General features: G+C 39.5%; 2 protein-coding genes across 5 annotated transcripts in view; both read left to right on the forward strand.

Annotated features, from left to right (window-relative positions):
* The window catches only part of LOC131044223 (U11/U12 small nuclear ribonucleoprotein 35 kDa protein), a 91032-nt gene extending 78424 nt beyond the window's left edge, over positions 1-12608 (forward strand). For 3 of the 4 annotated variants that reach the window (XM_057977504.2, XM_057977503.2, XM_057977507.2), the window contains 5 exons: positions 9642-9712; positions 9803-9893; positions 10034-10109; positions 10282-10360; positions 10466-11337. In XM_057977504.2, coding sequence (XP_057833487.2) covers positions 9642-9712; positions 9803-9893; positions 10034-10109; positions 10282-10360; positions 10466-11065 — 917 coding nt within the window. In that variant the 3' untranslated portion in view covers positions 11066-11337. The other variant, XR_009105632.2, reaches the window with a different exon arrangement.
* On the forward strand, positions 5875-8923 carry LOC131856052 (uncharacterized). The gene is made up of 3 exons (XM_059207231.1): positions 5875-7379; positions 7501-7573; positions 7676-8923. The coding sequence occupies exons 1-3, from the start codon at positions 7074-7076 to the stop codon at positions 7771-7773; spliced, it is 477 nt and encodes a 158-aa protein (XP_059063214.1). The 5' UTR covers positions 5875-7073; the 3' UTR covers positions 7774-8923.
* Positions 12609-14343: the final 1735 nt, after the last annotated feature.

Genomic DNA, 14343 nt, shown 5'->3' on the forward strand with positions numbered 1-14343 from the left:
CGCGGCGTTGTCCGAATCCCGAAACTTGCAATGATATCTGAAAAAGGGTGTATGGGCGGCTATATAGGGTTTTGCCTTAGTCAAACCCCCGCTTCGGTGATTTCCACCTCCACGAATAGCCAAGTTGTTTTGTAAAATGTATTGTGTGTGCAGACCTATAGTGTGTGCAAGGTCCTAAAATGCAAGAAAGCAAACTAGAGCAACCTAGAAAGTAAACCCTAATTGCTTGTAAATGACAATGTAAATGCTCTAAATCAAGATGCAATGTGATCTAAAGCATGAATAAATGATGTATTGAAGCTTATGCAAAGACATGAAAACAACATGAAATCATACCCAACCCTCAAGGGAGGAGTACAAGCCAATCTTCAGTCGGTAATCTCCTATTGTTCTTCAATGTCTTCCAAGCCCTAAGTGGATGAATGAATTTGATAGATGCTTGGTAGAAGGATGTTGAATGTTGTTGAAGTCTTCAAAGATCTGCTCTTTCACTGCATATGAAGTTTCTGAAAACAAAAATCGGATCCCTTAAAATGAAGAAAGAGAGCTCTTATGGAGGAAACCCTAGATCGTAAATTCGTCTTTTGGCCGACCTAGAGATTGAATATCCCACCAATTTCTTGGGGTTAAGCTTTATTTTATGATTGGATCGTGCTCCCAAAATTTCAGGAAAAATGTCCGGGACCATGTGCACTCCGGGCGCCACAGTCCCGACAACTTTTCACCAAATTTTCAGGGCCGTCGGATATGATGATTTTAGAGAGAATCCCGAAGTTACAGGTGATTTCGAGATGTTTTGACCTCGAAACCAAGACCCCAAGTTCGAAATAGGACTTAATTAGGGTTTTTGATTAAGCGGTGTATTGGAGGAATAAAATGCGAAGGGCACGCTTTAGCGAAAGGGCCCAACTTTATGATGTAGAGGACGATGAAATAGGACCTTAGACCTAATTAATTTGATTAATTAAGTGCTTAAGGAGAAATGCAATGCAGAATGTAAAATGCACTAAGGTGGGTGCTAAACTAGGTGTGAAATTGTACCACCCTAGCAAGTGCGTACAATTTACTACGCTACACTCTCCAAGGTTAGGTGCATTGGCATCCCCATATTTAATGACCTAGAAAACTAGAGTAATGATGGAGACTATATTTTGCATCACCCCAAAAACATCACTCTTTACTACATCCTTCACGCTCTTTCCTTGCTTTGTCTTGGACTTGGGCCACCGATTTTGCTATCATAACTATTAGTTGCGATGCCTCTTGCAACTAAAGCATTCTCTCCAAGAGATTTAAATAGGATGCATATCTAGTCTCAACAAGTTTTAAGAAGTCCTTATTAGAGAAGGTCTTGAAGAGTGCATGTGAAGTGTGGTGGTTGCAGATAAACATTTGTACATCTCTATCATCATTGACCACTGCTTTTATCCAATCGGTCTTTCCCATGTTCAAATATGTTTGCAAGCTATCGCATGACTATGCTTCCTCGCTCGGTATGGCTGGCTCATCCTCCATCCTAGCTGAAGCTATGTCTCCACCTGCTTGTGGCACTAGCAATGACTCATCCTCATCCTCTTCCTCCTCAATGTCATCCAACGCGAAACCAAATCCACCCCCCTTCTCCTCCATAGCCTGCCTTTCGAAATCAGTGATGTCATTCTTATAAAACAATGGAGGCTGCTCCCGTGATGTCCAATCACTGTAAGGATCTATATCATCCAACTCAATTGGACCACCTTCTACTTCCTCTACCTTTCTTATGTGCAATCGAAGATTATATTGCACGAAGACAAGGTCATTGAGGCGTTTCTGCGCTAACTTGCTCCTCTTCTTCATGTGGATTGGTTGAAACAAGCTCCAATTGCGCTCACAATTGGATGAAATACAAGGTTGACATAAGACTCTGAGGGCAAATTTTTTGAGATGTGGGGTGTTTCCACCCCAATTTTGCCACCAAGCATCTGCAAAATAAAAAAAATTTGAGAAGTTAGAAAGCAAAGAGAAAAGAGAAAACATAATTTATCGATCACTTTAGATCCCAAAATCCAAATGGCAAATGTTATACCTAGGGTCTGAGTGGTTCTTCCTCTCCTAGCTAACTCTGAAGAGAATAGCTTACCCCTTGCTTCCTCATAATTTTGGAGTTCGCCTACAATGAGGTCTCTCTCCTCAACATCGGGTACCATTCTCTCAATGCATGTACTGAGGCCCTCCGTAACTTCTCCATTAGGATCTGTTAAGAACCCCCGAACCTAAAACGAGGGTTGAGGAAGTACCCTGCTGCATGAATGGGTTGGTGGAGCTGATTGTTCCACCTCCTATCAATAATTTCCCAAATGGGATCAAATTTGAGTCTATCCCCTTTGTAGAAATTTTTGATAGACTCCTTGGCCCTATCCATGGCCTCATGAATATACCCCATTGGGGTTTTATCCCCATCCACCAAGCAGAGAACTCTAACCAAGGGCTCTGACACCTACAATTGAAAAATACAAATTACAAAAAGATTAATTAATGAAGTTACAAATTAGTAATGAGCGACTTGAATCAAGAATAATTAAAAATTAAAGTTTTGAAGTTACCTTCAGAATCTTTGCAGCCATTTGTGCAAATTGGCTGTCGAAGACTATGCATGCGACAACCTCTCCTTCAGGCTTCTTTGAATATGGTGAGTTTAGCCATGCTCCACTTACAAACATTTGTTTCAAAGAAGTCAATGCAGCAAGAAGACTTTGCAATGTCAAGAAAATCGTTGCAAACCTTGTGACGCCAGCTCTCACCAAATCTTTCCCTTCGGTGTGCTCTCTCATCAATTTTAGAACCCAAGGGTGATTGTAAATATATTTGGTGACCCTCTTTGCATCTTCCACAACTTGAGTCACCACTCAAGTTTTCCTGTCCTTCAAAAGATGGTCAAGGACATGTGCTGCACAAGGTGTCCAAAAAAGAGTGAGGTGCCTCTCTTGGAGGATTCTACCTGCAAAAGAAGTTATTCTTAAGAAAGATGCAACCAAGAAAAACTCGGACATCTCGCTGGCATCCCGACCATCTTCGCCAACACCCCATAACTTATATATCTCAGTTCTGTATTTCAGGTTTGTCAGTCTTCCCAAAAATTCACATGCTTCCACACCTTTTCCTCGGATATGATTAAGGTGGGCATCAACTCTAGTAATGTTGCCATAAAATTCAAGTCCAAGGGCGCTAGACTTGCTCGGCAATTTTGTTGCAAACTGTTTCAAAGGAGACTTACGATCACAAAAGCCCTTAGCATACTCTGCTAGTAATGTGGAGGGGCAATTTATACTAACAGCTGACTTGCCCCAGAACTAGTGGTTTGGTTTTCACCGCCCTAGTCATCCCTCTCAGCCTTTGCCTCAGGTGCCTAATCAGATCGAGTACTTTCACTTTGAACCTCAACCATGCCATGAGAACTTATTTTGATATTGCAATCATAGTTTAAAATATCGCGGACTCACCATGGACTCGCGAGTCTTTCGCAGGGATTCGAGGGCACAGAAAATACGCCCGTAAAGGGTTAAAACAAAGTTTAAAATTTTTTTTTCACTTCATTTTTGTTTTTATTTGGTTATAGTAGGTTTTCTAGGGTTTGAATGAGTAGAGGGAAGAAGAAAAAATCAGCAAGAAAGATCTAGGTAAGGATTTTTTCTCTTTCTTTTTTTTTCATTTGAATCATTTCAATGTTTTGAAACTCAAAAAAATCTTGAAAAACAAGGGGATATGCTGCCAAATTTTTTCTATTTCCTTTCCTAAGTTATTTCCTCATTTTTTTTTCTTGTTTTTGAATGCTATTTTTCCCAAATGATTCATTGTCATTTTTTTTGTTGATTTTCCATAAAACCCTGCTGATTTTTTTTTTTCATGTTAAATCAGCAATGACAAGTTCAACTCCAAGGGCAACCCCAAGGTCAGGAAGACAAAGAGATAAAGCATGGAAATATGGGATTGCAGGAATGAAAAAGGGGGAGGTCACTTGCACCGAATGTACAAAATGGATGACTGGTGGAATCAATAGATTAAAATACCACCTTGCACAAATACCTGGATATGGTGTGGAGGCATGCCTCAAATCAACTCCTGAAATTATTAGAGAGATGAAGGCCATTGTAATGTCCCCATTTTGCGAGCATCAGAGTTTGTAAGAATTAGCCTATCATTTGACCCTCGTAGGCTAATAATTATTGATAGAGGGCCTCGTGTGGCAATTACTTGGTGATTAGAGACATTACTCTTCAGCTGGATTCAGGTTTTGGCCTTTGCACAGGTTTTTTTGACTCAGATTGGCACACTTACTATTTATAGTAAGTTACTATTTTGGGAGAGTCAGGGTTCCTATTAATAGAAAGACACCTGAGCAGAGCTTATTGGCAGTGTCGACCTTGATTGGGCCTTTGCAGCTATTTCTAGACTCAGTTCCACATACGTACTATTTATAGTAAGTCACTATTCAGGGTTTCTATTTTTAGATAGGCATCCAATCACATGGAGAACAGGGAGAGTCGACTCCTGGCTCAGACGGCTTAGCAATCAGACAAGTACATCAAGAGATATTAAAGTTTAAGTGACTTAAGTGATTTATTTAATATTTTAATATTATTATAAAGTTCTAAAGTAACTTTATAATAATAAAGTCACTTTAATATAATAAAGTGCATTAAGTGAATAATTTAATGTGGGAATAAATCTTTTATCCCACATTGGCCAGGAAGGTGTTTGAGCTCTCTTAAGGAAAGAATAAAAGGAAAGGCAGGAGTTCATTCTCGGCATCCAGTTGATGAATAGTATTTTGATTGATTTTTATTGTGGAGCCTAGGGCTTTCGCAATTTTCTTCTTTGATCATAGGAAACGAAAACTTCCTATTGATAGCAATTTTGAAGGTGTGAAATAACACCTGAATTATTGCAGTTGTGGGAAAGAATACTTCAGTTCTTTCATTTGTGCAAATTGGTGAAGTTTTCTACAAGGGTTTGAAGTTTATTGTTGAAGAACATTTATAGTTGGTTGTGAATCATCTTTATTTGGCAACAAATTATTCAAGGTTTTAAGAGCAGATTGCTAGTTTGTTCTTGCTGCTACAGTGCGCATGAACAGTGCGCGTGAACAGTGCGCTACAGTGCCATGAACAGTGCGCATGAACAGTGCCGTGAATAGTGCGCTACAGTGCCGTGAACAGTGCGCTACAGTGCCGTGAACAGTGCGCATGAACAGTGCGCTACAGTAGTTGGAGTTCTATAGAAGGGGATTTAGAGAGGTTGAACAGCTATATATATGTGACAAGGGATTTGCATATGAGGAGAATCAAACCAATATATCAAGGCAGCCATTGAAATACCAGGTTTTCTATCTATGGTCATTGTATTAGAAAATCATTACTTCATTGCATCATTTTCTATTATGATTATATCATGAAATATTTGGAGGTTGCATATGTTTAATTTGCATATTCCACATTCAACATTGATCAGCCATTTAGCTTTCATGCCAATTGTTTGCTTAAATGCCTAATGGCTGTAGGTGTACTTTCGGATGCATGACAAGTGTTTGTCTTAATGTCAACTAGCTGTACTAGTTAATTTCAGTCATTACATATGTGTGGAAAGGTCTAAAACAGCTAGTATATCATTTCTATAACAACTTTGCATTGTTAGAAGCTTTCCATAACTTCATTTGCAGCCTACAAACCCAAAGAAGACAAAGAAAGAATTCACTACAGCGGCTTCAAACATTGTATGCCAAATGTTTGACAATATTCCTTGGTGTTCATATAAGCAAAACAGGGTCAGATTAGCCAAGGGATATTACAGCCATTCTTGCTGAGAATGATATGCATAAGGAAGAAAGGCAAAAAACAAGAGAAGCTATGGCAACTGCAATGAAACCCACATTGTCCACTTCGGGTCCCATTGGTCACACTCGGGGTCATCAGTCACTTTCATCTTTTGGTGACAATGAGGGTGAGGCTAGTGGCACTTCTGTTAGATCAGACCCTAATTTTTTTGTACCACGCAATGTTCCAGGTGCACAACCTTCACTTGAAGGTACAGGATGGAATAAATAGAAGCATGAACAAGCACGGATAGCAGCTTCAAACTTTTGGTTTTACAATAATCTATTTTTCAATGCAGCAAACAATGTGTATTGGGAAGGTTTTGTTAATGCAGTAACAGTTGCGGGTAAGGGGTTTAAGGCCCCTACAGGTTATGACTTTAGTGGGCCATTGCTAGAGAAAGTTGTGCAAAATACACAAGGTGTGGTTGATGACCAGAAAAGGTATTGGAAGAGAAAAGGATGCAGCATTTTATCTGATGGATGGACAGATGGACGAAATAGGACTCTTCTCAACTTCTTGGTGGCTTCAAATGGTGCAATGGTATTCATAAAGTCTATTGATGCCTCAAATGAAATAAAAAATGCAGAGACTTTGTGTAATCTGCTGGATGGTGTGGTTCAGGAAATTGGAGTTGAGAATGTTGTCCAAATTATCGCGGACAACGCAACTGCATATGTACCTATAGGTAGAATGCTTATGGAGAGGCATCCTTCGATTACATGGAGTCCTTGTGCTGCACATTGCTTGGACTTGATGCTAGAGGACATTGGGAAGATTGGATGGGTGAAGAAGGTGGTTGAAGATGCAAGAAGTGTCACCAAATTCATCTACAACCATACTTGGGTGCTTGCTTTGATGATAAAACACACAAATGACAAGGACCTTGTGCGACCTGGACTGACACGATTTGCTAGCCACTTCATCACTTTGCAGAGCATTCTTAGTGCCATTCCTCATCTTAAGCACATGTTTGTGTCAAATGCTTGGTTGGGGTCTGCGTACTCCAAAAGACCTGAAGCAGAGAAGATTGTGAGCATTGTTTTTGATGAAGGGTTCAATAAAAGTGGAGAGGAGTTGACTGCGGTAAGTAACAAACACAAAAGTAAAGTTTATACAATCTTGTCTATTTGCTGATTTTATTTTTTAGGGGTTGATTTTGTACTAATTTAAAATTTGTTTTCATTTTTTTAGGTGATAGAACCTTCGGTAAGGGTTTTTCGTATGGTGGATGAAGAGGGCATGCCAATGGGTTTCATTTCTGAAGCCATGGATAGGGCCAAAGAGGCCATTTCACATTACTATCGTGGAAATACAAGAAAATGTGAAATCCTTTGGCGCATCATTGATCGTAGGTGGACAAACCAACTCCACCAACCGATACATGCCTTCGCCTACTTTTTGAACCCGAAATTCTACTTCTCTGATTCATTTAGGGCTAAAGAGGAGGTCATGGAAGGTGTTATTACATGCATTGATAACATGACACCTGATCCTGAGTTGAGAGACAAGGTTCTTGATGAGTTGGAGGTGAGATTTGACATTTGCAATTGCTCTATCTTTATTTATGAATTTGGAAATGTTCATTATTGAATTTGAGTTTGACACTTTGACTATCTATTTCTGAATTTGGAAATGTTCATTGTTCAAGATCTACAAAAGTGCAGAGGGGAGACTCTTCTCATCACAACTAGCAATTGATAGGAGAGGAAAACAACAACCAGGTAAAAAATTTAGTAACTTAGTTCAATAGTGCAAGAAAAAACCTACAAACTTGATTGTTACATTTTTTTCTCAATTCTAATATTTCTAAATGTTTTTTGTAGATTTATGGTGGGAGAATTATGGTGTTGGCATGCCTAATCTTCAAAAGATAGCTATCCGTGTTTTGTCTCAGCCATGCAGTGCTTTTGGGTGTGAATGAAATTGGAGTGTATTTGAGAGCATTCACACAAAGAAGAGAAATAGATTGTCACAAAAGCGGCTCAATGATCTAGTATTTGTTCGGTACAACCTTCGCCTTCGAGTTAGACAGGTGGAGGGTGTTTCACATGAGGCCATTGACTTGGATGAAATTGATCCATATGGTGATTGGACCATGAATGAACAAAATGATGGTGACGATGTTTTCCTTACCGAAGAAGAAATTGCAGAAATAGAGAGAGGAGCAGCACAAGATGCAGAAGGAGCAAGATTGGATGAAATGGAGGATGAAGATGAGGACGATGATGAGGATTTTGAGTTTGAAGAAGAATCATCTCACCATTTAGATACCACAACACCCACTACTACTACTTCTAGCTCAAGGCCTGAAAAATTGAGCTATATTAGGAAAAATACAGAGAGGAAGATGTAGTCTTCTCTTTGGTTTGTTCATTCACATTGTTGTTTTTCACATTTGGAGTTGGAGTTGGACATATCATTATATGTAATTTTGTGAACATTTATATACTTATGCTGCCATTATACATTTTAGAGTTGAAAGTTGAAACTTGAATATGCTGCAAAACTTAAATATGCTGCCATGAATGATGAAATTTCAAATATTGCGTGTTTGTAGATCATATGACATGTGTAATGTTTCAATTATGGCACCTTATGTTCTCTAAATGCATTAATTTCTTTATGTTTTTTTTGTAAAACTACGGTTTTTTTTTTGCCAAGTCTTTCGCGAGTCTTTCACGAGTCCGAGTCCGAGTCCAAATTTTTGGTTTGGCGAGTCCGAGATTTTGAACTATGATTGCAATAAACAATATAAATTTTTCAAGTTGATAATTCTACAATTAAAATTTAAACTATGCATGCAACATAATTCAAAGGATGAAGACACAACAATGTTCTTTTTGTTGTTCTTACTTCAGATCGCACAAAGCACAGAAGTAGAGGATACATAAATAAAAATCGTTGTTCTTAATCTTTTTCAACCAAAGATTTCACTTCTATTTTTTTTTTACTTCAGGGCACTTGAAGCACAAAAGTAGATAATTACAAAAGTTTCAGTCTTTCAATATTGAATCTTAACGACAATATTAACAACAAACAATGAACAGGTAATCATTGAGTATGCACTTGCATCCATGTCTATGAAATTATGATTAAAATTAAAATTTGAGTATGAAACTAATAAAAAAAAAATTTAAAATCCTTCCAACTTGGTGTAAAAACCCTCTTCTTCCTCTTTATCTTGCTCCTTATCACCCCTCTTGCACTTGCAACACTTCAATCACACTCTTTTGCTCTTCAACTTTTCCGTTGAAATGAATTTGTGAGTGAAAATGAATATTTCAGGGTGTTTTATAGAGTATGGGGGGCATTGGTGGGGCCCATTGGCCATTAGGGCTTGGCCTTGGGCATTGATTTTGATGAAAAATTAAAGATTTTTTAATTTTTTTTCACCTTTTTGGTCTAGCCACCACAGGAGATGCCTGGCTATCTCCAAGACGTCTTGGGGACATCTCGGTGGCATCCCGACCATCTTGGTGGCGATAGCAGTGTGGTGGTGGTGGGGGGGGGCGTCTCCATTGCTTCCCCACATCTTGGGACATCCTCATCCCTAGAACTCCTGAATTTCAGGGGGGGGGGGGCAGCCAGCGATGCGGCTTGGTGGTTCACTGGTCTTAAGAACTGAAATAAACATTGTATGCTGTAATCTTCTAGATGGCTATCAACATTGGCAATTGTATTATTCTTGTGATATAATATTTAATTGCTCATCTTTAAGTGTTTTGCGTGTTAATGTGGACCCTTTTGCATAGAGATTTGGTTATTCAATTTTATATATGGTTAATACAGTGACTGGTGCTTCTCGAGGCTATGCGTTTGTTGAATATGAAACTGATAGTGAGATGCGTTATGCCTATGAGGTCAGTTTTCTGTGAATATCTTTTATGATAATAACAACCGAGACCATTACCATAAGTACCTTTCTGAAGAAAGTAAAATATTTTATGCAGACTGCTCATCACAGTGTTATTGATGGGAGTCAAGTGATTGTTGACTACAATCGACAACAGCTGATGCCAGGTTGGATTCCACGCAGGCTAGGTAAGTTGTTTAAGGCTTAAGCAAAAGATGAAAGAAACTTTTAATTTTACCTTTTCCTTTTTTAAACCTCGTATTTTTCTTTTACTTATGTGAGAACAAGTTCAGTTCCATTACTAAATTTTTTATTTTCATATGAGCAGGAGGAGGTTTGGGGGGACGAAAAGAATCAGGGCAGCTACGCTTTGGAGGACGAGAAAGACCATTCCGGGCTCCTTTGTAAGCACTTTACTATATCAGTAATTTGAATCTGATTTATTCTGTTTTGTTCAGAAGTTGTTCCCATCATGGAATTTCTATCATTCTGTACTTCTGAGACCTGTATTCCCTCTGTATGATGAATTCTGATCTTTTAAGTGTGTTATGTTATGATTAACACCTGTGTGTTTAGGCGGCCTATTCCACATGATGAACTGAAGAAGCTTGGTATTCCACTTCCTCCAGAAGGTCAATACATGCGAAGGTTTCAGGTGCTTTCTTCTACCATATCTGATTAAAGTCTGTAATTGCATAACATGATCGCAGATGTTGTAGAGATATTCTAATAACTAATGTTACTGATTCATAAAATTCAGATTCCACCACCACCCAGGCGCCGGAGCTCAGATGATTATCGTCATAAACAATCTGCATACAGGTCTACTGGACTTTCTCACAAAGGAGGGGATGCATTAGATACGTCCTTAATGGATGCTAAATTAAACCGAGATAAACCTACCAAGCATTCAGCCTCATCAGTTCCAGTAAAAGATGAACAAGAGGAAGGTGGTAGCTCAGGTGCAAAAGACCGAAGGGGATACTCTGGTGATATTTGCATAGAGAAAGGTGACAGGGAAGGTAGCATGCATGCAGATAATGATGAGGATGATTCTAAACATAGGAGTAACCGTCGTCACAGACATAGGAGTGACACCAAGAGGCATTCCACTCAACGTCATGAAAGAAAAAAGAGAGATAGAAGTAGGAGTGACACCGGGAGGCATTCCACTCAACGTCATGAAAGGAAAAAGAGAGATAGAAGTAGGAGTGACACCGAGAGGCATTCCACTCAACGTCATGAAAGGAAAAAGAGAGATAGAAGCTCTGAGCATCGAAGACGCTCAAATCCAGATCAGGTTGATGATAATAGATGGGAACAAAGGTGCCATGAAGATGACTATTCTTACCACAAATGATGTGGCATTCAGATACATTTTCTCATGGATGAATAAGAGGCCTTTCTGCTCAATGAAGATCTTATCTTTTCTTCTTAAATATATTCTGATCTAATCAATGAAAACATTTCCATCGTCTGACAAGTCTGCCAGAGCACCAAATGTAAGCATACATACCCATTTTTTCAGGAAGTTCAATTTAACTTAATTTTATTGAACGTGTGCCCATTTTTAGCAATGCGGTTGTGTTTCCTCTAATCCATCTGGTAGTAATATATTAATTTTCCAATTTATGGCAGTCCTTTTTAAGCAGGCCATAGGACTTCTGAATTATGGCTTCAAAATTTGGAGGATCCTGAGCACACTAGCATATCATGTTTGAGTTCATGGAAATACTATTCATGCATGACTATAAATCAATGGCAAATACATAATATCCATCACCTAAGGGATATCCGGAAAGACTAAAGTAGAACTGTGCAACAACAATCTCGAGCATATTCATATATATTTGGTGTTTCCAGAGTGTATCATTTTTTTTAATAAAATTAGAGAGGGTTCTCTTGGGGCCCTAGCCCATAAAGCAACCAACAACTGAATACAACCATCAAACTATAGAGATAACAACATCCTGCTTATGAGTGAAAAGCCAACTGGTTTAGAATGGCATATCAGCGCCCTCTAAAAAGTGGCATTTTACTAGATTTCTTTCAAGATATAGAAGTTTAAACACCCTCCTCTCGAGGAACCAGTTTCAGTGTCTTCAAATACATTCTGGCAACTAGCAGGTTCAAGAGGAGAACCCAAAACTGAAGACAGTGAAGCTGAGAGAGGAAGTGGGGTAGAAGGTGCAACACAAGAAGCCATAGGAGCAGAGTCACCACTATAGGCAAAAAAGGATGAAATCAATGCTTGCTTTGGTCCGATTGCAGAGGGCTGAGCCACTGGACTTGGGACAAACATTCTGTGAGAGGAATCCACAGCACTATCAAGCACCACATTATCTGCTGAAGCTAAAGAAGAGGGATTTGCACCTGAAGGAGGAACTTTAGGAGGGGGATTGACACCCAAAGGAGAGAGAAGGATTTTGAGAAGCCTGAGAAACAGCAGCAGCAGCCTCATTAACAGACAGCTGATAAAGCTGACCATCCTTCCACCAAGAGGCCCGACTAGAAGAGCAAGAAATAACCTTTGGTCAGAAGTCTGCTATATGTCCTAGGCCAAAATAGTTATGGCATCAAAGGGCCACTTTTTTATAATGTAACTGCTGTTTCTAGATGTGATCTTCCTTTTGTTAATTTTAGTACTTTCAGATTAGATGAAACTCAGAAAATCAGAATTTGTTTCTAACTAGGTTAATTAGATTTATTGGTTTTCAGATTTAAGCATAGTAAGAAATGAATGCAAAAGAGACAAGACAAAGTTACCCTGGGAAAACCTCCTAGGAGGAAAAACCCAGCCAGAAAAGATTCTCAAATCTGATTATGGTTTTAGATTCAATTGACAATTACACACTTATTTGGAGTATAGAAGTTGCAGTCACAAGGAAGATGATATAGAAGACTACACAGCTAGTTTGTTGACAGTGATCATGTTTTACAGTCCTTCTAACTTGTCTTGTTGTGCATGCACCTTTCAACTAGTTCGCAGTCCTTTGCTTGAGCCTTCAATGGAGATCCCTGTCTTTGATGATAACTTGTGATCACCAATTAGATCTGCTGCACATACATGGAATTCACTGTGATCACCAATTAGATCTGCACATACACGGAGTTCGCTGTGATCACCATTTAGATCAGCACATACATGGAGTTCGCTGTGACCTAACTGATAATCTGCTGCCTATGGATGAAGTTCGCTGTGATCTGCTGCTTGCAAAGGAGTTCGCTACCCAAGAAGGATATATTTCGCATTTACTTGAAACTGCATTAATGATATTGTGAGAGGTATATGTCTTATTTATAGGAGAGCAACCACTCCTAATCAAGTCGGCTTATGATGAGTTAATAACCTTTAATTTATTTGCATCACTTTAACCGAAACCCTTTATTAGATAGGGTCGGCCCTATTCATGTAAGCATGTTATCTTGCACGTAGCATGGTATTGAGGAGTAGCGTGGTGTTAAGGAGTGTGTGATGTATAGGGCCCATCCCTAAGAGTGGCGTGTGGGATGAGAAGGGCCCAGCCCTAAGAGTAGCGTGAGAGGAGAAGGGCCCAGCCCTTGGCAGATTCCAATGTTCCCTTAAGGCAATTGGAATCTGCATTCTACCTAGTTACAATCAACACCTTTTTCAACCAAATATTTGTCGGTAGACCCTTAGAAATATCCAGTTCATCTTGGATACAAGCATAGGTAGGATAAGGGAGCATCCGTTTCTAAATAGAGAGACATGAAAGTACCAATAGTGTTGGCAATGGCTTCTATGCATGAATCCACTTCTTGTGAGGTTTTCACACATCGCCCCATTGCAAATGGGCACCCCCACTTTTTTGCTTTTTAGGGTAGTCGTTTTTCGTAGTCTTCTAGCTTGGCAATAATTTTAGGCCTTTAACCTTTTGCTTGTGTGGAGATGCAGTGCCTTTGTCATCAGGATGTGATCTTGTTAGGTAGTCTAGCAGTAGTCAGGTCTTCCTCCAGACTAGTTTGAGATCTTCTCAGCTCTAGGTGCCCAAGTGATAGGTGAGATTTAGGGCAGTCTTTGAGTGATGGTTCACAATGCAACTTCTAGGTCTGGTCAGAGATGAGTCTTAAGTGTGATGAGCAATCAAGTAGGCAAGTGGACTTCCTTAGGATAGAGCATGGAGGCGAGGAACGATCAAAGAGGTGATGATCGATTTGAGATGAGGTGATTGATGAAGATCAATCAAGATCTAGGTGATGATGGAAGAGAGCAAATACACCAAGTCAACCCCACAATTAAGTTACCCAACACTTGGTGAAATCAACTTTAGGCAAGGAAGTGATCAACTCAAGGTGGAAGGAACCTTTCCTTGGCACCTCCAAATCCACGACCTAGGTGGAGTTTTTCCTTGACATGCTGACATCCACAGCCTAGGATGCATTTCTCCTTGGATCGAGGAAATCCACACGTTGAGCATCAAGGGAGCAAGGTTGATGAAGGAGGAAAAGAAGAAACATTGCTCATTCACATCTTTAACTTTGAAAATGAAGATCAAGCAAATGGCTAAGTAATGAGCAATGAAGGTGATTGATGCAATCAACAACTTGAAAAAGGCAAGCAATGACTTCCTTCACCCTCCAAAATCCATGGCCATCTTGGAAGACTTTCTCCACCCA

Source organism: Cryptomeria japonica, chromosome 6 (assembly GCF_030272615.1).
Source record: "Cryptomeria japonica chromosome 6, Sugi_1.0, whole genome shotgun sequence".
Classification (NCBI taxonomy): domain Eukaryota; kingdom Viridiplantae; phylum Streptophyta; class Pinopsida; order Cupressales; family Cupressaceae; genus Cryptomeria; species Cryptomeria japonica.